Raw genomic sequence first — 21320 nt, 5'->3', positions numbered from 1 at the left:
CTGCGTCGGCAATTAATGTGTGCGTGGTTGAGTGAGGCACGAAAGTGCGATGCCTCCGTTCCCTTCGCGCCGTGAATTCGAAAGCAGTAAATATGCTAATGTCGTTATTTTATTCATTTTTAATGATGAAATCATTGACATTATTGGCTTGAAGAAGCAAACAGAAAATCACCGTAAAGCATTTGAACAGACAAACATGTTTTGTTGACAAACGCTGAGTTTACGCGCATACATGGACACACACACACACACACACACACACACACACTTAAGTACTTTCGTCTTTTATGCAAATAAGATTGTGCAAGTGTACCCAGTTTTGCTGCCTGTGCATATTTGAATGACGTTGCGTTCCTTTTTATTTTTCGAGTGTTCTCATGTGTTATTCGGCCATGCACTTGTTGGGGGTGGGGCAAGGGGGGGTTGCTTGACACCCGGTCCAAGCCTATCATGGCTGGTTCTGCTCTCACTGGAGTCATGAGAGAAATTGCCGGCAGATTTGCTGTCGGACTACTCAATGGCGGCCAATCAGCTGCCGGGGAGAGAAATGTGTGTGTGTGTGTGTGTGTGCGTGTGTGTGTGTGTGTGTCGAGAGAGAGAGAGAGAGAGAGAGGGGAAGGAGGGGGTGCACGTAAAAAACTTTTCTTTCTTGGGGGAGGGGTGTTTTGAAGGAAGCTCGGCGGAGCGCGAAGCGTATCAGCACAACCACAGACAGTGAGCGCGAGGGACAAAGGAGATTCGCACACAACGGAAGAGTTTGGATACTTGAAAAAAAAAATAGATGGACTTTCGCACATTGGCGCGCGGCTTGTCCGCGAACGCACCGCGGCGGTAAGGGCTGGAAGAGGAGAACTTTAGCTGGAGCGTGAGTTCACGCACTCTGCTTCTGCACCCACGCGTGGTGACTTCATGACGTGTTTTGTGGGACTCGGGGAGATATTTTTTTTAGCCTGTGAGGTTTGATGATGTGCTGCAGGAGGAAGGGTTCGAGCTAACCCCCAAGCATGAGATGGTGGTACAGCGCGCTGGCACTGCTCTCGTGGGTGCTGGTGGCCGCGGATGCGCAGCTCATCTGCTGGCAGGCCGTCATGCGCTGCAACGCCGAAACCGAGTGCGACCTCGCCTACGGCCAGTATATGGCCGCCTGTGAGGGCAACCTGCGGGGCGCAAGGCGTCAGTGTCCCAGCCCCTGCGTCAACGCGCTGATCCGCCTCAACCGGACCCGCGGCGGGCCGGACCTGGAGAGCTGCGAGTGCGCCCAGGACGCCGAGTGTCTGCGGGCCAAACGCGCCATCGAGCCATGTCTGCCGCGCCGGTATCCGGACGACGGAGGCGGGGGGATCGGCTGCATGGAGGCCCGCCGACGTTGCGTGCAGGACAACCACTGCCAAGCTTCCCTGGATGCCTACCTGTCCCATTGCGGACAGCTGTTCAACGGACGTAAGTGCTCGGCCAAGTGCAAGGCCGCCATCCAGCAGATGCTATACACACCTGACGGGGCGCTGCTGAACCGCTGCGTTTGCGACGGTGAAGGGAGACCCTTCTGCGAGGTGGTCAAGGAGAACATGAGCAAGCTCTGCTCCATGGGGGACCGTCACGGTGTCATCTCAGACCAACCGGATGTGGATGACACATACGAGGACGAGGACTATGATGCCAGACAGGACAGGGAAGACGTCTACAGTGACCACTCGGCGGCTCCTCGCGGGTTTTCTTCATTGGGTGCGCTCCTGTTACTCCCTCTGGGATGTATTTGGTTGTGACACTAGCTGGATTTATTTCATGACTCATCGAGAGACCTTGGACCTGCCGAAGGGGGGCTTCAAGCCGGGTCAGCTGGATGAGGTGATGCAGGGTTTCACTCTCGGGCCTTGCCGTCAACACTTTGGATTCATTTTTATATCTATTTTTTTAAAGCAAGGTTGACTAGAGCACAACTGGACTTCTTTTTGGCCGAAGATGTTTGCAGGTCCAACCATACTCGATTCCAGCATATGATTTAGGAATATGGAAACCTTCAAGAACTGCCAGTTTGAGTTTCTTTTTTGCAGTTGACTGGAGTGGGCCGGGGGTGTGGGGTGGGGTTGGGGGGGGGGGGGGGGGTTGACCTGGCAGAGTGATTCTGTTTTTTCCCCCTGTGTCTTTCTGTCAACAGTTTGGATTACAGCATTTGAGATTATTCCTCAAACTAAAGGAATTGAACAAACCGAAATTGAACTTCTTTCTGGTTGCAAATGTTTGACTTCCCAAATGGGGGGCCCAACCGTCCTCTGCACAAGGATGTGGCGCAGAAACCTAGAAGTGGGCAAAAAACGTTTTTTGGACTCCTCCCTGGTTGAGGGCTTTGACGTCTTTGCAATTCGGCGACATCTCAGAAATCTTCGAGAGCTAACGATGCGGACCTCATCTTCAAAGTGAAGGATCTTCAGTTCTCCATTGGAAGCAACAGCAGTCTTCTCCACGAGTATGTGACACAGATATAGAAACTTCAAATTTCCTCTTCACGGTTGAAAACTTTGACTTCTTGGCTTTTCAAAAGTTTCTCCATTGCAGGCGAAAGGGCGCCCAACCTTCATCTCCACCGGTATGCTGGAGGAACCATCGGGAACCATCACTTTGGACTTCTTCACGGTTGAGAACACTCGACTTGTACATTGGAAACACCAACCATATTCTACACCAGGATATGCTGCAGAAACCGTCGAGAACCTACTTTGGAATTTATCTCCCTTGGAGAGGACATCTGCCTTGGGGTTCCAACCAACCTCTACATCAGCATTTGCTGTAGAAACCTCGACATCGTGAAGAACTGTAAACCGGACTTAAAGCGATTGCCTTCCGAGGACCTAATTCTGAGAACAAAATCATTCCAATTTTTGATTGGTCTCTGGTTTATAACCCAAGAAGCCAGGACTCTCTTTTATATTCCTTTCATGCACCAATAATGACAACCTGTAACCTGATAACATGATAGTAACCGCTGTCCCCGAAAGGGTTTAAAGACTTCTTGTGTAGATGCACTACCAGACAAATTTGTGGAACAAACTAACAACCCCTCAACGAGCTTGGACCTGGACGTCATATCCACTCGTCTTTTTCCAAACATTGCGGATCATCCTGACCGCTGAGGGTCACAATGGATTTTGGACACCGTGAATTGACGAAATGACATTTAAGATTTGCAGAACCATCACCTCGAACTCCCTTTTCTGTGGGAAAACCGCAGGGGGACGTTGCAGACTCCTTTTTCCGCGCTAAAATCAAGTTGCCGGGCCTCGTCGACTCGCGTGCGGCCGGCGTTTGTTTGCTCTTGGTGTCAATAGTACTTTGGAGTGTAGCTTTATTAAGACCTTCGACAAACACTGAGACTCGGCCCGTCCTGGTCTATTTACTCTCCTACTTTTGTCGCGGTAACCACACTTCAAATATTTGCGAGGGACAGGATCAAGTGCTTAGATTAACTGAAGCGCCACACACACTTCTCGCAACTTTTGAGCAGGAGACACCCCCCCCCCCCCCCACACACACACACACCCCTCCAACTCCCTCGGTCTCCTTCCTCCCATCCTGGGATTGTGTTGTGGTGCTTTTCCTCTCAGAACACACCTTTCCTTCCTCTAACTTCACACCTTTGAATGACACACCCCCATCTTGTCACCGCTAACCCTTTTGCACTATATTGCTTTGCTTCGTCACCTTTGTTGCCCGCGGCCGACGCATGAGGCAAACCTGCAAAGATCCAACGGTGCTGCGTTGAAAAACGCTGCCTTTTGCAAAGATGACTACAAACGTGCAGTCGTAGGCAACCGCAATGCCTACAAATGGGTATCCTCCCATTGTTCTGAGATACTCATGTACCGTGAAAGTCGTTCCAACGTTAAGCTGATGAGGGGAAGAAATGTCATAATTCAAGAAATGCGATTTTGGGCCCTAGTGTATACTTGCAAAATACAAAATGCGATCCGAAGATTAGCTACGTTTCTGAATCACATGCTAACTTTGCAGCTCAACATGTAACACGTTCATTAAATTTGTGACCTTTTCATGCTTTATTTCACATGGAATAGCTGAACGTATTCAGTAGATTATACAAGTCTGAACTTGATAACAGTATTTACTGTCACACTGCACAGCCGCCGGACATGACAGTTTTTACATTTTGTTAATACGCAACATGCTGAAAAACGGTCAGAGTGCAAGTGAAAAGTCATGCAGTCGATAGAAATCGCACCACCGTGAATTTTATGGGTGTAAACGTTAAATTATGGAGCCGGAACATGAAGAAAAATGTATATATATCTATATTTGACAGAATTATACAATTATATGACATGAAAGAAGCCAGTGTAATAAAACGAGTAGCTTGGAAGCCATGATTGATACTGTCCCGAATGTGGAATGCTGTGTTTTTGGAATAAAATGTTGAAAAAGTGAGTTCAAATGTCCTCTATAATAAGGAATTTCCACATCAAGCATGGTATGACTCAAGTGTAATTTATTCAAAGTTGTTGTCTCAAGGAAGTCAAATGAACTCAGCACTTACCAAACCCAAACTCCTGAGATGTTTTTCAACTGTCAAAGAGTCAGCTTGACAGATTCAAGGTACTGCAATGCAAAAATGCTCTGTACTAAGAGATATTTTCGCTCTGAATGTCCCCTTTTATAGGCTAGGAAAGCATATTTGGTTAAGAAAGTGAAGAAAATGCATATATACAGTATATATATATATATGACATTGTGATTTTTCTAGCAATGTTGTAGAAATGATCATTTAAAAATGCGAACACTGACAGAGATTTTTTTTTTAAATGTTGCATGTGTCTCTCCTGCTGCAATGAGATTAAAAAAAAAATACATCATCCATGGCTAATTCTGTATGCAATGCTCAAACTGTAAACACATGTCAGCATTACAACTGACCTAAATCACAGTTTGAAATTTAAATAAGTTTGGACGATATTCTTTCGGAAAAATGTCAGTGGAAAAATCGTACTTTGTATCGTGATTTTAAAAAACAGCAAAAATAAAGCACATTTAAGCCTCCTGAAATTCTATGAAACATTGAAAGAAACTGAAATAATAAAGGAGACCCCCCACCCGAAGCCCTCATTTTTGATTTTTAGCCACATTGTCTTGAGTCCAGGACTTTGGACCAACACCATGCATCTTAATTTCCTCGCAGACAACAACCCTGCCCTTTTCCCCATTTTCTGGGAATAAAGTAAAAACAAACACGAGCGGAGCAGCTTCGGGGGGCAAATGTACGAGTTGAGTGGTGTGCGTAAAGGGGAGAAACAAGGGGGGGGGGGGGGGGGCACAGCTTTGCCGCAGCCATTTTCTAAATTATCTGCATTCAGCATTTCTCCCAAACAAGCCCCTTTGCTATATAACCCTCAATCCCGACCCCCGCGCTCTCTTCACCGGGCCAAAAAGGGAGGGACTCTCAGGATTTAGGAGGCTCTTGTCTCTCAGAGGTACAATGTTCCATTCATGATAACCATCCAGCCGCAGTGAACGACCGACCTGCTCTATGGTGTCAGTGCAAGGGGGGGGGGGGGGGGGGTTGAGTCAAACCCTCCCTCCCTCGAAAGCCCACAGTCTGACCCCACCCCCAGGTGTCACAACCCAAATCTTTGGGAAAACAGACGTCAAACAATAACCCCAAAAGTATGACTCAGCAGCGTATCACTGCCCAATGCAAACATTTTGATTCCAATATTTGTCTGCGCTGCAAAAAGTGCGCTTAAAAAAAACAACAAAAAAAAACCCAACTTTTACTTGGATAAAAGAATGAAGCAAAGCAAAAAATTTTGCCAATATACAGGAACATTTGGTTGGGTAAAACCTTTAAGAATATAAGATATTTTGAGATAAACTTATTTATGACCAGAAATAAAATCTCATCAAGTCCTAACATAACCTCATCTAAACACAGCATTTGGATTAATATTACGTTTGGGGAATATGAATTAAGCAGAAAAAGCCACCCGTTTTCATATATCTGAAAACCACACATGCATTAGTAATCAGAATACCTTTGTGTGTTTTTGTGCAATGACGTTCAGACTAGTGAGGCCGCATAGAACATAACCGTATTATTGACATGAAAATGTTTGAGTTGACCTCCCCTTTAAGACAGAAAAAGATTGGCTCACAATGCACTTTTTAGGCTCAACGAAATCATCGGGACTCCCACAAAGATGCAGAATGGTCCTGATTAAAGAGAAATGGCCACACAGAAGAGCATGACTTGCTGCACGACTCTAAATTTTAGCCTGGGAGATATTTCGCCCCAGTTTGCCAGGTGAGCACCATTAAGGTGAGAACAAAAGCCCGATTGCTTCTCACCGCAGCGTGACTAGCTTGCTGATATGTTCCACCCCTTGTCTTTTATGCATTTTTTTTCACTTTGAAATGATCCTGTGGGCCTGATCGAACCTCCTTGGCGGCCGGTTCCGGCCCGCCGGCCATGTGTTTGACACCCCTGTTTTAGATGAAGGGACAGAACTTGCTGTTACTATTCAGACTTGATTTAATTTCCTACAATAATGCCGCTCCTGGGCATCTTTTAAGCACTTCATTATTCTCTCGCATGTGTTTGTAATTCCACACCACCGGCCAGGAAGAAAGCCTTAACGATGGGACGCTGGTCGTCTCAAAATACTGGTTCACCAAGTTTGTCTTGACAAAGATCCAACCATAACAAGGATTGTTTTTTGTTCTTTTTTTCCCCCCCAAAAGTTAAACTTGGTGTGACTAGTAAATTGATATTCTATTGTGGTATTCCTGAAAAACAATGTCGCATTTTTTACATACCGGGGTAATTGCCATTTGCCAGGATTGTGTTAGTGGGAGAAAATCGAGTGCCCAACTGTTAAGGGGACCCGTTTTGAGCGAAATACAAACATCATTTGAAAATAAGAGAGTAATTTTTTTCTCGTTACCGTAGTATCATTTTATTTCCAATTAGATTTATTATGGAGTAGTTATCTTGCTTTTACACGTGTATGACGGTTATGAGTGCTAAAATGTGTCGTAGAGGAGAGAGAAAAGGGAATTGCCGTACTTTGCGGTTGAAGGGGGGTGAGCGAGTGGCTCATGCGCAACAGGACCGCCCCCTCAAAACAGGCTAATTTCTTCACAGGCCTAAAAAAGTGGTTATTTTTTGCCTTAATTCCCATGTGGATTTTTTTTCTCCACCCTACTTAAGAGAACCTACAATAATCTGTTTGAATCCGAACGTCGGACTACATTTCCCCAACATTTGTCAAATTGGTGTTAACCGCTCATCGTGTTTAGAGAAACTCTTATGACCACCCGGGGTCATGCAAAGGGTGTCAAGCCCAATAAAAACTAAAAACAAAGGAGAGGCGCGGAGGGCAAAACAAAGAAATAAAAACCATCATAAGCTTTTCAAAATTTCGGTTCTCGTGTGAAATGTTCACATTCGGCCTCTCAATTTGCTCCTCAGTCTCGTATATGAATCATATAATTATATAAAATATCCTTACCCCCCAGCACCTTCCTGTCTTTCTCCTCCCCCTGCGTGGACATGATCCAGCTGTTCCTGACGACGGTGACGCGCCCGAGGCCCCGACTCCCGGGTCTCTTTTCACAACTTCTGGACAAAGACAAGCATTGCCTTGGCAGCGTGTTGTTGACGAAACGTCTCCTGAAGGCGGCGGCTTCCAACAGCCGTTCCATTTCCCACCCGGCGTCTTCTCCTTTAAAAAAATACGTGGTAATGATTCAAACGACAGCTGCGTCAACATTCAAAACGAAGAATTCAACAACAGAGCGCAGGTGACGCCAACATACATATTTATACTTTTTTTTTTTCCTTTTCCCCCCCGAAATTAAAAGTTCTTTTGGAATATTACAGCATGTCTTTGAAATCAAAACAGTGTGCTCAGACCTCCAACAGTGAGGATTATCCGCCTAAAGTCTCTCGTTTAGGCCCAGTGAGTCCTGTCTGTGTGCAGTGTGTGTGTGTCGGCATCATACAAACGCGCGCACACACACACACACACACACACACACACACACACACACACACACACACACACACACACACACACACACAGAGCGGTTGGGGTGCTGGCCAAACCTGCAGTTCTAGAGTAAACAGGGACTGGGCCGCACCTCTCCAGCTCTTCTTTCATGGCGGTGGGAACGGCGTCCATCAGTGGCGAGCACATGGCGAGTCAGTGGTCAGGCCACAGTGGAGGCGTGCGAAGCGGCGGTCGGGGGGGAGCGTGAACTACAGTGGAGGCTCGAAAGTCAATTCAAGTTCAATTCGGACTTAAGACATTTTCAGACTCCAAACACTGACAGTGACTTTGTGTGTGTTCTATTCCGGCTGCTTACTGGGGTTTGGTTATGGGAGGAGACTCACCTCCATAGCAAAATGAGTTGTCTTTTTAACAAAATGAAAAAGAGGGCTTCACTTCTTTATACCCCCAGAACTCCTTCCAAATTTGACGTCGCAACTTCATTTCAATCAGCGTCTTGATGATTAACGACAGAAGTGTGTTTTACGTCGTCTTCAATTTTGTCGTTCCACCACAAAAGGCTACAAGTGATGACAAAGGTGGTGATAACCATAGAACAGGAAATGGAACATACTGTGACATCGTGGGTCAACTCTCAAGTGAGTAGATGTCTTTCTTTTAACGTGTGACAAGCATTGAATGAGCACCTGAAGGGCGTTCAATTGTTCCTTGGACTGTTTTTTGATGTCATGTCAAAAGGCCAGTGATTTTTTTCATGATTGTACCAGAAAATCCTACTTTTAAAAATCACAAAATCCTTTCATGACGTCAATCTGTGCTTGTGCGATTTGAGCTCTGTGGGGGATCAAAAGATGAAATGTCTTTTCTCCGCGTTTTTGAGGGGGATGCCAACACAAAAGGCTACCAGGGCAAAAAAGAAAAAACAGCAAAAAAACACACAGATCTGTCCAGGCTGCTTGGTCTGAGTGGATATGGTGAAGAATGGACAGCACACCACAGAGTGAGCTGCATTTCAATGTTTATAAAATGCACACATCAACTTCAAAAGAGACTTTGAGTCGAACTATCGTGGCTAACTTCTATTTACACTTGCAAAGCGTTATCTTGGTTAAGATAAGAAAACCTTTATTTGTTTCCCAATGGAGAGATTCCCATACCTTGCTGTTATTTGAAGTTTCACAAGACAAAGTGACTAGCTGCGTATTTAATATATAATATCCATCCATCCATCCATTTTCCGAACCGCTTGATCCTCACTAGGGTCGCGGGGGGTGCTGGAGCCTATCCCAGCCGTCTCCGGGCAGTAGGCGGGGGACACCCTGAATCAGTTGCCAGCCAATCGCAGGGCACACAGAGACGAACAACCATCCACGCCCACACTCACACCTAGGGACAATTTTGAGCGTCCAATCAGCCTGCCATGCAAGTTTTTGGAATGTGGGAGGAAACCGGAGCACCCGGAGAAAACCCACGCAGGCCCGGGGAGAACATGCAAACTCCACACAGGGAGTTTGAAATGGAAAAAAACCAAAAATAAAGCTAGGAGAAAATGTTTTATCCTAAAAGTTTAAAAAATATATATAAACGGTCAATTTGACCCACAATTGGAGGATTATGGGGCATACATAACTCAAAGCTGTGCGCTTCATTAACAGGCGCTTAACTTCTTTTTACACTTGGATCACAATCATTTTGCCTGTTCAGTTGCTAAAGCTTTTACAAAGATGAAAATGTTGACCCTGGAATGAATTAATTTTTCATTATTTTGCAATGGGGGAAGAAATTCGACATGGGGGGGGGAGGGTATAGACAAACGCGGGGCTCATAGAAAGGACTGTGCAGGGGCTACGACACAAAAGGATCAGTCTAACAGTAGAGTGCACGCGAGCACCAGCGGCACACGTTTTCACAGTTGCCCATAAATACATTTCATTTCAATCCCTTTGGCCTGTTGACCAGAGTGATGTGCTCAAAACACGTCAGCAGTGTGTCCAAATCCATTTTGTTACCGCCAGCACATTTGGTGAGCGATGGAGCGCAACAGCCCCTGGTTACATTACGATCATGCTAAATGTTAGCAGAGACGACATCGAGATAACAGGTGGAATTGACACAGCAGGTCCAAGTGCTCTATTAGGATTTGAATACCTGTATCGTTTTTTTTATTTTTTTTATAGTGCCTATTTACATTAGTTCTGTGTGTGCAGACACCCAAATGGCAAGCACCGGTAAGTGAGCCGATCAGCATTAACGCATGCAGTAAGAAAATATTAAAACGTTCTACACAGTGCGGTATGTAAGTTAATCAGTAGTTGGCTTGGACCTACTCCTCCCCACATTGAATGAAAAGAATTTTGAAGATGTCAAGTTGGCATTGACGGGGTACAGCACACATATTTGAAGGAGGTCCGATTCCAATTTGAAGATAACCGATTCCACGCGTTTAGTTTACACTGCACGACAGTAAAAAAGAAGAAAAGAAAAAAGAGTGTCACTTGAACCATGCCACGTAAATCCAGCATTAAAGGTTAAATATTGTAAACAGTTTTGTTTTTTTTTCCCCGAGGGGTCCACAGTGTGTCAGCTCAAAAATTGAACCAGCTTGTCTCTCTCTACCTGCTAGCTCACCTTCAGCAACAACCAAAACATTGACTGATTCTGCAAAGGCCAAGCCAAAAAGTGTGAAAGGTGACGTGGGTATGCAAGTTTGATTTGGCATGGAGCACACAGTTTCATTGCGGGGAAGCTTTTGGCTGTCCAAGGTCCAAGCCGGTTGGGTTTACCGCCGTGGTCCTCAGGGTTCACTGCACACAGCACGCTGACAGGAGACAAGGGGGCAATGATGTTATTATTTACTGTCAATTATAATTGACACCACAATGGGACACCTTCAGACATACTCAACACTTGCATATGGTGTACCAGATTTTTTTTTGTGGGGGGCAGTCGTTATCATGGTTATATTCATTGAAAAATGTCCGTTTTGATTTCTGTGTCAGACATCGCCTCGGTGCTGCAGCGCATGATAAACAATCAACCCCCACACAGGCGGAAGCATGTCTGTGATGTGGATCGGGTTACGTCCTCTCCATTTAAATAAATAATGGAAATAAATAAATATCCGAGTCTAGATGCCACTTTCACAGCCATCTACCCGGCCTGGTGGATCCCGAGACGTCTGACGGTCAGATTTGGGATGAGGATGCCTGCCTGGCAGCGTTTTCTTTTCTTTTTTTTTTTTTTTTTTTAAACCTACAAGAGTTTATTAGGGTGACCTACCGAGAAAGGACAGATTTACATCCATAGACTAGGGGGATTATTTTGGAAACTACAAGACTAGACCCAAAAATGGGAACATCAGATATTCAAACTTTGCAATATTGCTCCCTTACCATCGAAACTTCGAAATGGGGCGCTGGAGGTACACTATAATTCTTTGTCATTCTACTTTGAAATTTCAGATACTTTTTGCCACTGGCAGTTTGTGGAAGGCCTTTTTTGTTGTTGTTGTTGTTGTTGTCTTTTTCGATAAAGCATCGTCCACAAAGGCATGTTAGACGAGTTTGGTGTGGACATTGAATGAGCATACAGTGTATCTCAATATACTCACAGCATACCGTATGTGCTATATTGTGTACATATGCTGCCGGAGTAGCATCGTCATTTGTCGACCCGCAGTGGCTGCCGTTGGCCCCATGCCAACCTGTGGCTAGCAGCCACCGTGTGGTTTTTATTAAAATAACTTCAGCGGGAATAAGAAGAAGCCATATACTTTGGGAAATTTGAGCTCCCTCACCAGTGAAATGGGCAAAAAAAAAAAAAAAAAAAGTATAATTCCGCAGGAATTTCTCGCTAAGCACGGGATCTTGTCCGGGCTTTAAGAATGCCCGATCCATCTTGGAGAAAGGCATGAGAAGAAGAAGTATGTAGGTTATGATCTGGATCAAGTGTATCACTAAAAGTACATTTTTTCCCATGCTATAGTTTAGTTCATCTTGTTTAGCTTTGAATTAACATACATGAATGTAGAGTTGAGGTTGAGAATGAAGCATATGTGTGAGAAGAGCTACGTTCTACTCATCTCAGTTTCGTTAGGGCGATTTTTGTTTTTTTTTCCCCCTTCAACATTGCAACACCGCAACCAAGTTCGTAGATACGATGAAAGTCAGCCTCGCTTCTGCCATTTCGTTTTCTCCTGCTACACTTTGTTAGAATTTTCCGCAGTCTGGGACTTCCTCCGGCTACGTGCCGCCTCTCACAAGTCAGTCTTGGCACCACAACAGAGACGATGAAGTACGCGGGGTGCTTTTGTTGGTCATTCAGAGTGCATTAGACACAATAAGGGCAGTACAAAATTAAATATCACCATGTACTGTAGGTGTCATCAATTTTCGATGACACAACACTCACAGCTTCTGACGGAGTCTGCTAGGGGCTCCCGATCCAGCGAGACATCCCTCTGAGTCTCCTGCATCTGGAACCAATAAAAAGTCTGACATGTATCATTCCTTATATAAAAAACAATATATACTGTACTTATGCATGATTTAAACCTGGTCAAACGTAATAAAACACTATTTGATTAAAATACATTTTTAAAAGTATTCTTGAACACATTTTCACACTCTGAGTCATACAATTATCCAAATAAACTGATATCCAAACACAAAACCTCCTAAAATGGAATGTGACCCAGGTGCAAAAGCACCCTCACCTTGATGTTCTTCTTGAGGTACTCTGCTCTGCTCATGAGGCTTTTAATCTGGAAACAAACAAACAAAACAAAACAACATCTGTATTTTTATTGAAGGTCTCATGCCACACTGAAAAATGTTCGCAGATTTGCAAGCTAATTTGGTTGGAAATGCCTATGATGGCCTTTTTCAAACTCGATAATGAACCCATCCAAAGTAGCACAATGAGCCAGCCAGTGGACACAAATCCCCCCCCCCCCCCGGCAGGATATGAAAGAGGCAGGAACATACTGGATGTGGCGCACATAATGAAAGCTGGCATTCAGTTGCATTATGGGTAGCGTGCAGTGTTTTTCTGACCTGTACTCAGCAGCACAAGACAGGATGTCTGAGTCCCTGCTGCAGCAGCGTGGAATGTGAGTTATTATTTTTTTTTTTTAACTCTCCGGTGAGACCTCCAACCTCACGGAAGTGCAGCGCCAATTTTGCTCGAGTTAGGGAAATTGGGAAAACATTTCAGAAGGGACATGTGTGCTTCTCGGTTCGGGGGGGCCACAGATGAGGAAAAAGGAGCAACGGAGTTTTTGCTCATACACTGCTGCACACAATGCGGAGACCTCCGCGGTTCGTTTCCATACTTTCCCTTAAAACCTAGTGATCCGGCGCAGCAAATTAGCATTTGGACCACAGTTTTTTGGGGGTATTCTGCCCTCAAACCGCAAGCCTTTAATCAGCGTGTGCAATAAACATGAAGGAATTTTACACGGGGGTTCGCACTCTCGATGCTTGAGTTCCCGTCATGACATTAAATCAGTTTACACGGGATACATCACGATAAGGACTCCAGTCAACAACAGTTGGACTCTTGGTGCTCCTTTGTTCGAGCAGAGGTCGGTTATAGTCTCAAAGGTTTGTGGCTGTGTGCGTTTACTCTGAGTTCCGCATTATGATGCAGAGAGGGTTTAGTTAAATAAACATTTGAGTTTGTTTGGGGTCCCCCCCCCCCCTTGGGAAGTGTTTGCTCATGTTGTTGCCACTGTCTGTTGGAATCATTGATATCAATCTCATACAGGTTAGACAAACAGTTTCCCAGTTAAGCCTTTCTGCGGAATTATTACCCTTTTATTTTTTTGGGGGGGCTCGCATAGGTCACTGCCATGGTGGCAAGGCTCACCTCGCTGTGGAGCAGTTCTCGTCGGCGGCCCTGCGGCTCAGCTGGGAGGGGACAAAAGAGAGAGAATAATGAGCACATTGTTCGACTCTACTAATGGAACAGTCCATACCACCATCCGCCATCTTTTCGCTATCCACAACCCCCCCCGAAAGAGCCGGCCTTCTACAAACACAAACAGAAAACTTTTTCCCTACGATCCTTTTGCTAGTATCTCGGCCTTGGCAGAGGACTGCACTCTCGAGGGTAACGTTCGAGATTTACCAAGGGGGGATGTTGCAAATATGGTAATTATAATGATTTCATTATTCAGGGGCTTTCAACATGCCCAAAACTGATTTTTTTTGTAGCTATTTTTTTAAGGGTCCAACTACACATCCCCTGTAGAATAGTAGCACCCCATTCAAAGTTAGAAAAATAAATAGACACCCCGATTAACACAAATGAACCCATCCCCAAAATTACGCAGGAAGTCGGGCATTTTGATTTGGACCTCCATCTTGAGACATGCTTTGGCGAACTGCTACGAAATTCTCCCAAATGAGTCCCAATCAGAAGCGGGTATCCACGACAATTACTTCCCAACCAGTGTGCCTTTGCACGCGAGTGAGTCCCGGGTGAATTTTATTTTTATTTTTTTATAGAAATAATGTACTGTATGTTTGTCCAACTATCTATGCCAGCGACATACAGTGATAGGCGGAACAATGAAATTCTCTTCAATTCAACTGCAGAAGGTACATACTGCAATTTTTGTAATGTTTGGTGGTGTGCCTTGGCTAAACAAAAACTTGGGAAACACCGTTCTAGACAGGGCGATGCTTTTTTTTAAAATTTAATAATTTCAGTATTTGTCGTCTGAGCATGATTCGCCATCAGAAAGAGGGTGGGAACCTGCATCTTTAATGTTTCTATTAGTATTGCAGCAGTTGGCGAAATGTCTTGCAACTTTCTTAAAGGACAATTTAAAATGACAAAAGATATATCGTTCAAAAATTTATTTTCTATGAGTTTAACTTCCCAAGACGTGTTGCTTATGCGTTCCCATTAAAGTGCGTCCCAGTATGTTCTACTTACGTCATATTTTGAGCATGTATTATTGTTTGAAAGTGGATATCAGCGGTATGTTCGCATGTGGTTTGTCCTCCTTGAAAAGCATCTTGATTGGGAAGACTAAGCGCCGGCTGGCTGGCCGCTTCAAGTTCTAACCAGTGGAAGATAAGCGTCCTGTGTGTTTACAGCAAGGACTAAATGGGAAGCAGATGGCGCGGCTCCCGTAGCGCACGCGGGGGCCCTGGCAGACGCCGGGTCCCATCATCTCGGCTCCAAAAGGCCTCGCTAGTGGAATCGCTCTCACATGAAGACGCATGAGCTCATTGCCTCATGCAAGGACACGGAGTTAGTGAATGGCCTTCTGTGTTGCTCGACAACCTCGCCAACTCGCTCTCTCACCTTGCCTACATCTTTATTCACGACAATCATGCGCGAATATGCCGAGAACTAACCTGACACTTTCTATGGGCCTCATTTATTGAAGGTTTGCGCTCGGGATTGAACTGATTATTCGACTCGTAGCCCACATTACTTTGCCACATCGACATTTAAGCATGAATCTTGGGAGCGAACAGTTTATTTAGCAAACCATTTTCCACCCTACCTGCAAGTGCCAACAGGAGTTCTCCTAAGCAATTCTGGTATTCATCCAAGGCCTCATTGTCGTCCACTCCGCTTTGTTCCTACAGCACAAACACCAAGACAACACGTGATTATCTACAAGGTGTTTGTAGATTTAGTTGTTCTTTTTTCCCCTTAGGACGACTCTGTCTACTTTTATATGGGAGTGTTTAGTTTTGTAGAACAGTGTTGTTTGTTCCCAAATTAAATCTTAAAAGTGGGACTATTTAATTATTTTAGAAAGTGGAGTAATTACTTAAAGTGTCCTTGAATTAAATGATGGAATATATTATTCAACATATTTTATCATTTAATTTAAATTAATTTGTATATTTTCTTACATTCTCTCAATTTAATCAATGCATAATTTAAAAAAAAATGTGTGATACACAACAGTACCATATTTTAATGATCTATTTATTTGATTTTACACTTATCTTTGGCACATTACTGAAGATCTCCCATTCATAAAATATGACTGCTGGTAGAGAGCGACAAGGGCTTAATCTTGATTTTAAAACACAATATATAATGATTTTTTTATATATATAATTATATACACTTGTTAAAAATGGGTCAAATTCTTTAGAAATGTTTTCGGTGACAATACAGTGGAGCCTTGCTAATCACGAGCAAAAAGGACTGGAGAAAACCCATGTACAACTGACACCCATTGAAAAACATTGGGGAAAACATGCGTGTGTAGACATAGTTGACAACATTTTAAATGACAATCCATGTCAACAAAGCATTAAAATCAGAAAAGTGATCAAAAGCTCTTACAACTGCGGCAGTTCATTTTTGTATCATGCCTTCCTGCCATGTCTGACCTTAGCGATGGCGACCGAGGCCATGTCCAGCGCCGCCAGCAAGCGTGGTTGCTCACGAGACATTTCTGCAAGGTGAGAAGAGAAAGAGAAAGGTTTGAAAACCAGCGCTTGTTTTTATTCGGGTCGCGGGTGACCTGAAGCTAATGGCAAAACTGGAGGGCCTGAGCCAGGATTCAAAACCAGAACCTTTCGACTCTTAAGAGAGCAATCACAACTTCCCTATGCTGCAGAGTCACCGCAATTTGAGACCGAGAACCCAAGTCCTACATATGCACCTCTGCGACGTTTTGTACCTCGGAGGATGTCCGTGGAGGTGCGCGCCTCCTCAAAGATACGCTTGTTGTCCGAGGCGACCAGGGCCTTCAGCTCTTCCGCTCGAGACGCGTACTGACGGACCTGCAGGGACACCGACATGATGCTGTATGTGTGGTCTGCTTTCAGAAGAGACACACTAGGGCAAGGGTGGGCAAAACTAGGCCTGAGGGCCACATACAGCCCTCCTAGTTCTTTAGAGGTATAATACGCCTTACCAAGTATTTACATAATCAACGGTCAATATTTGATACATACAACGGATATATCTAAATACGTATCCAACATACTAATGATACAAATATTATTATTTCATGTATTAATCCTATTTTTCTACTAAGGTTTAGATTAAAATAAATTCATTTTTGATGAATTTAATCGCATTAAAATAAAATAATTGATTTGCCGAGAATCATAACAAAATATTTAAATAGACATTTTTTAAATTAATTTAACTTCATTGTTTAATTAATTATAATTAAATTAAAACCAACAATAACAATGAAAATGAATAATTGTTTTAGTATTTAAATAAAAATTTACGTCTGATTTATACTTAAAAAAAAATCAAGCAGAGCTAAAATAAATCATTTGACAGCACACAATGCAGCATATATATGCACGTTTATTTGATTAAACAATTGGCTAATTCAACGTAAATAGGAAAATCATTCACACAATATTAATAGGGGAAATATTCTCCGGCCTACTTTTTGCCTGAGGACCTCTTTTCGCTGCCGGTCAGTCTCATCTAGAGGACGAAAGGCAAAGTAAGTAAGTTCAACATGGCGCTTCATCGGAAATGTGCATATGCTCTTACAGTAAATAGCAGGGACAAAGTGCTCCAAAGCACTGCAGTAGAGAGAGAGCGCAACGGACCTCTCGCCATCTTGGTCCTTCTGGACGGCCTGTAAGACCAGTTCTTTCTGACGGGAGGCAGGACATGGAGAATGACGCCTCTGAAAAACATGACGCAGACTCTTCTGTAGTCCCTTACCGCCTTCCCCAAGCTCTCGGCACTTGGCATGTGCTCCATGTCCACAAAGGGGTGCGTGAAGAACTCGGCGAAGGTGATTCGGGCATCGGGATTCCTTTCCAGGAGACACAGGAGGAGGTCCCGGCAGTGCTTGGAGACCCTGGCCCCAGGGGGGAGCTGATGTACAACAATGCGACCTTATTATGTTGCTCTCAATTCGCAATGCGGACAATGCATTTGAAAGGTCAAAAGACTGTTGCCAAAAATCATCGGGAGTTCTTTGCAGCGTAGGGTGACCTTAACAGATGAATTCCCATGGAATTCTTTGGTAAAGGATATGAGATTAAACTTTGTATTTTCAACCATAAATGTTTTTATTCTTTACCAAATGTATTTACTATTTGATTCAGAACATATTGATACAGTCATACCTCGATTTTCGACCATAATCCGTTCCAGAAGGCTGTTCTAAAACCGATTTGTTGAAAACTGAAAACATGTTTCCCCATTATAATCAGTGTAATAAATTTTTAAAAGATGTTGATGAGTGCAACAGGCCACCAAGTGCCCTTTCGACAGCAAAGTGGGCCACCTAGTGGATTTATAATGAACCGATAGTTGGAAAAAATAAAATAGGTATTAAGAAAACCTTTATTAGTCTCGCAATGGAGAAATTACATCTGAAACTTGACCACTGACCTCAATGGGCTGGTTACTTCGAATCTTCTCTTCCAATTCTGAATATGACCTTGATGCAAAAGGGGCCCGTCCAAACAGTGCCTCTACATTCGCACAAGCAACATTAGAGTGGATAAGACTGTTCAAAAGGATCATTCGTATTTTGAATATAAAGGGGGCGGGCGGGCGAAGTATTCAAAGTTTACTAGCAGTTTGGAAACTGCAAAATCCCCCTTTCAATATAAGATTACAAATATCTATTTTATAACCGTCGTCTCGAATGAAGTCAATGCTCACCATAAAGAATGACTCCCACCGACCAGAGATCCACTCTGGAGTCATACTGGCGACGGCACACCATTTCGGGAGCCATGTACAAAGGAGAACCTCTCAGCACGCTCTTTTCGTCCCATGGTGACATGTACTGGGCGAAGCCAAAGTCTGACATTGAATCAGAATGCAGCATCCGACACGGTCAGAAGCAGGATTTCACACAAACAAATTTCTTTGTATTCTTTCTTACCTGCTAATTTGAGGACTGAGCCACACAGCAAAATGTTCTGTGGTTTCAAATCCAAGTGGGAGATATTTCGGTCATGTAAAAACTGGAGAGCGCATGCTGTGGGTGGAAGCGACAGCCATTGTTCACATGGCCATTCCAAATCAAATGAAATACAAGGCCCAAAGGTGAGTCAGCTGACCTATCTGTTGCAGAAAACGCCGGGCAACTCTCTCTGGCAAGATCCGACGACTGCGGATGAAACGGGACAGATCTCCACCGGAACACCATTCCAGGATCAGATAGATGTTCTCAGAATCCCACTGATGGTAACACAACATCATTTTGTATTGATACAGAGGAAGTCCAGCACACTGTACCTCATATCAGCCAGAATTAAAGATAATCTCAGTGCGAGTTTTTTGCCTTTTCTTTTGTCTTTTTGCCACAGCATTGAGAGAAGAATGTTCTACTTTCGTTTTCTGATGTTTTACTTGAATTTTTTGTGACTTTACGTCTAATCTGTTTGCGCTCTTTAACAAGAGCGCTATGTGGAGATTTATAGCATTTTTGGTAGGATACTGTCAAATTACTATCAGAATTAAAAAAGAATAATTATTGAGATTCTTCATATTTATTTGCCCATGTTGGCCAACCTTACTTGGATAGGCTTAAGTTCACCCACAACCGTAATGTGGACAAGTGCTACAGAAAATGGATGAACGGATAGATGCTAATCAAGTGAGCTCACCACAAAATCTTTCAACTGGACAATATGAGGGTGACGTACAGTCTTGAGGATCTCAATCTCCGTGAGCAAGTTCTCTGTGGACGCCTTGTTCAGCGTCTTCTTGGCGACCACCTTCACGGCCACCGCTTCTCGGCTATCGCCCTGGACAAAAATGTAGGCCCTTTAGTATCACGGATGAGGTATGAGAGAGGAAGAGGACACAAAATGGGAGCAATGTCTCACCTTTCTGTAGGCTTTATAGACTGTGGCATACGTTCCGCTCCCCAATCGCTCTGTTAGGATGAAGTCATCCAGTTTTGGAGGGGCGAAGCTGGAGGACGAAGCCATGTTGGCTGCAATGCACCATTAATATGGAGCTATGTAATGTGGTCTGTCTAAAACTAAAATTTCTGATTATTTTTCACAAAAATCCGATATAGAAGAAGCAAAACACAATGAAACATCAAGGCTCGCGGGCGTGATGGAGCCTGTCGCAGCTGTCTTCGGGCAGTTGGGTGGCAGGTGGTACACCCTGTACTGGTAGCCAGCCAATCACAGGGCACACATAGACAAACAACCATTCACAATCAAAATCACACATTGGCACAATTTAGAGTGCCCAATCAACCTATCATGCATGTTTTGTGAATATGGGAAGGAACCGGAGTATCCGGAGAAAGCCCACGCAGGCAAGGGGAGAGCATGCAAACTCCATACGGGAAGGCCAGAGCACAGTGGACTTCTGTAATGTGATGCGGACATGCTAACCAGTCATTTTCTGTGCCACCCTATTCAAAACACGTTATAATACAACAAATACATTAACACCGATTTCTGGTCGTTGTCTCACTCTCAACGATATGACGGTTTCACATTAAAACTGTTATTATATTCTTATCTGTTGTCAATTTTATTAATGGTTAACGGTCATGGGGACGACCCTTATCAACAGGGAGTGAAGTGATTGTCTAACTAAGCTAAGTCTGAAAAAGAAGTGGGTTTTAGCCTAACAAGGCAGTAAGACAAGGACGTAAACAATCAGGTTGACTCAATTTGGTGTTTTGTTTGTAGGCTATCAACAAAAAGTTGTAGCGAGCGGCATAAACTGGAGTGAAACAACACGACAGCAATCAACCGACCGTCATTCGAATAGGAACGTTTTAATTCAAACCTCGTTCAAAATGTCATTATCGCGTACCTGTATGGTAGTCAATCCATGACTGGCAGAAGTGTGAGAAAAGGGAATCGTTTACATCGCTGTCAGTCGTTGCCGGTGCACACACACTGCCCTTTGGCTGTTTGGGTCACGTGACTTGGAATCATGTAGAATCTGTCACACTGCCTCCTATTGTTCGGATACTAGTACTGCACTGCACCTGCTGGATTGCGGTCGTATTTTTATTGAACAGTCTACAAAATACAAATATTGAAAGATCAATCACACGTTCTTAAAATATTACAAAAATATATAATATAAATATACAATACATACATTGATATAAGTCTCCTTGTTAAAAACTACGACTAATAATCATCAGCAGTGTAGTGGTTTCATTTGCCTGACTCCGATGACTGATTTCATAAATATATCACAGATTTTATGGGTTAATGACCTATTCAACCGTATTGCTTATTGAAATAAAGACTATCAATTTCAAAACATAATTTCCGGAAGAAAAAAAAAGGATAATACACATCAAATATGAAAACTTTGTCGATCATAACATTATTTGTGCTCATTTAA

General features: G+C 43.8%; 2 protein-coding genes and 1 long non-coding RNA gene across 5 annotated transcripts; 2 read left to right on the top strand and 1 right to left on the bottom strand.

Annotated features, from left to right (window-relative positions):
- Positions 1-659: 659 nt before the first annotated feature.
- On the top strand, positions 660-2065 carry LOC147207898 (growth arrest-specific protein 1). The gene has a single exon (XM_086106813.1). The coding sequence runs from the start codon at positions 1005-1007 to the stop codon at positions 1761-1763; it is 759 nt and encodes a 252-aa protein (XP_085962939.1). The 5' UTR covers positions 660-1004; the 3' UTR covers positions 1764-2065.
- A 46-nt stretch (positions 2066-2111) lies between these two features.
- Positions 2112-4434, top strand: LOC147207897 (uncharacterized). The gene is made up of 2 exons (XR_015100558.1): positions 2112-2464; positions 2540-4434. It is a non-coding gene; the product is annotated as an uncharacterized LOC147207897 (long non-coding RNA).
- Positions 4435-9013: 4579 nt separating this feature from the next.
- Positions 9014-20896, bottom strand: ulk3 (unc-51 like kinase 3). Of its 3 annotated transcripts, none has more exons than XR_015100501.1 (17): positions 20775-20896; positions 19820-19929; positions 19598-19738; positions 19049-19169; positions 18871-18966; positions 18645-18788; positions 18369-18451; positions 17691-17846; positions 17514-17619; positions 17404-17444; positions 16675-16777; positions 16382-16446; positions 15535-15613; positions 13825-13921; positions 12727-12774; positions 12423-12486; positions 9014-10830 (listed from the first exon to the last, which is right to left on the bottom strand). XR_015100501.1 is itself a non-coding variant. In XM_086107515.1 (17 exons), exons 2-17 carry the CDS (start codon positions 19922-19924, stop codon positions 10814-10816), a joined length of 1410 nt encoding a protein of 469 aa, XP_085963641.1. In that variant the 5' UTR covers positions 19925-19929; positions 20775-20896; the 3' UTR covers positions 9014-10813. The 3 variants fall into 3 exon arrangements, 2 of the variants coding, with proteins under 2 accessions (XP_085963641.1, XP_085963642.1); XM_086107515.1 differs by having other exon boundaries at positions 13881-13921; XM_086107516.1 differs by having other exon boundaries at positions 13881-13921; positions 19637-19738.
- Between the last annotated feature and the right edge of the window lie 424 nt (positions 20897-21320).

This window comes from Hippocampus guttulatus, chromosome 3, assembly GCF_054856545.1.
Source record: "Hippocampus guttulatus isolate MCC_2025c chromosome 3, RoL_Hgut_1.0, whole genome shotgun sequence".
Lineage (NCBI taxonomy): Eukaryota > Metazoa > Chordata > Actinopteri > Syngnathiformes > Syngnathidae > Hippocampus > Hippocampus guttulatus.
The sequence above is the reverse complement of the archived record's forward strand: the minus strand, read 5'-3'. Positions and strand labels throughout refer to the sequence as shown.

What these genes read in the sequence shown, in the direction of transcription:
- LOC147207898 (XM_086106813.1), top strand. Translation starts at nt 1,005, where the DNA reads ATGAGATGGTGGTACAGCGCGCTGGCACTGCTCTCGTGGGTGCTGGTG.
- ulk3 (XM_086107515.1), bottom strand. Translation starts at nt 19,924, where the DNA reads ATGGCTTCGTCCTCCAGCTTCGCCCCTCCAAAACTGGATGACTTCATC. An exon ending in CTCAGTCCTCAAATTAGCAG is followed by an intron (nt 18,789 to 18,870) that starts GTAAGAAAGAAT and finishes ATTCAATGTCAG; the next exon opens with ACTTTGGCTTCGCCCAGTAC. An exon ending in GAGAACTGCTCCACAGCGAG is followed by an intron (nt 12,775 to 13,880) that starts GTGAGCCTTGCC and finishes GTTTGTTTCCAG; the next exon opens with ATTAAAAGCCTCATGAGCAG.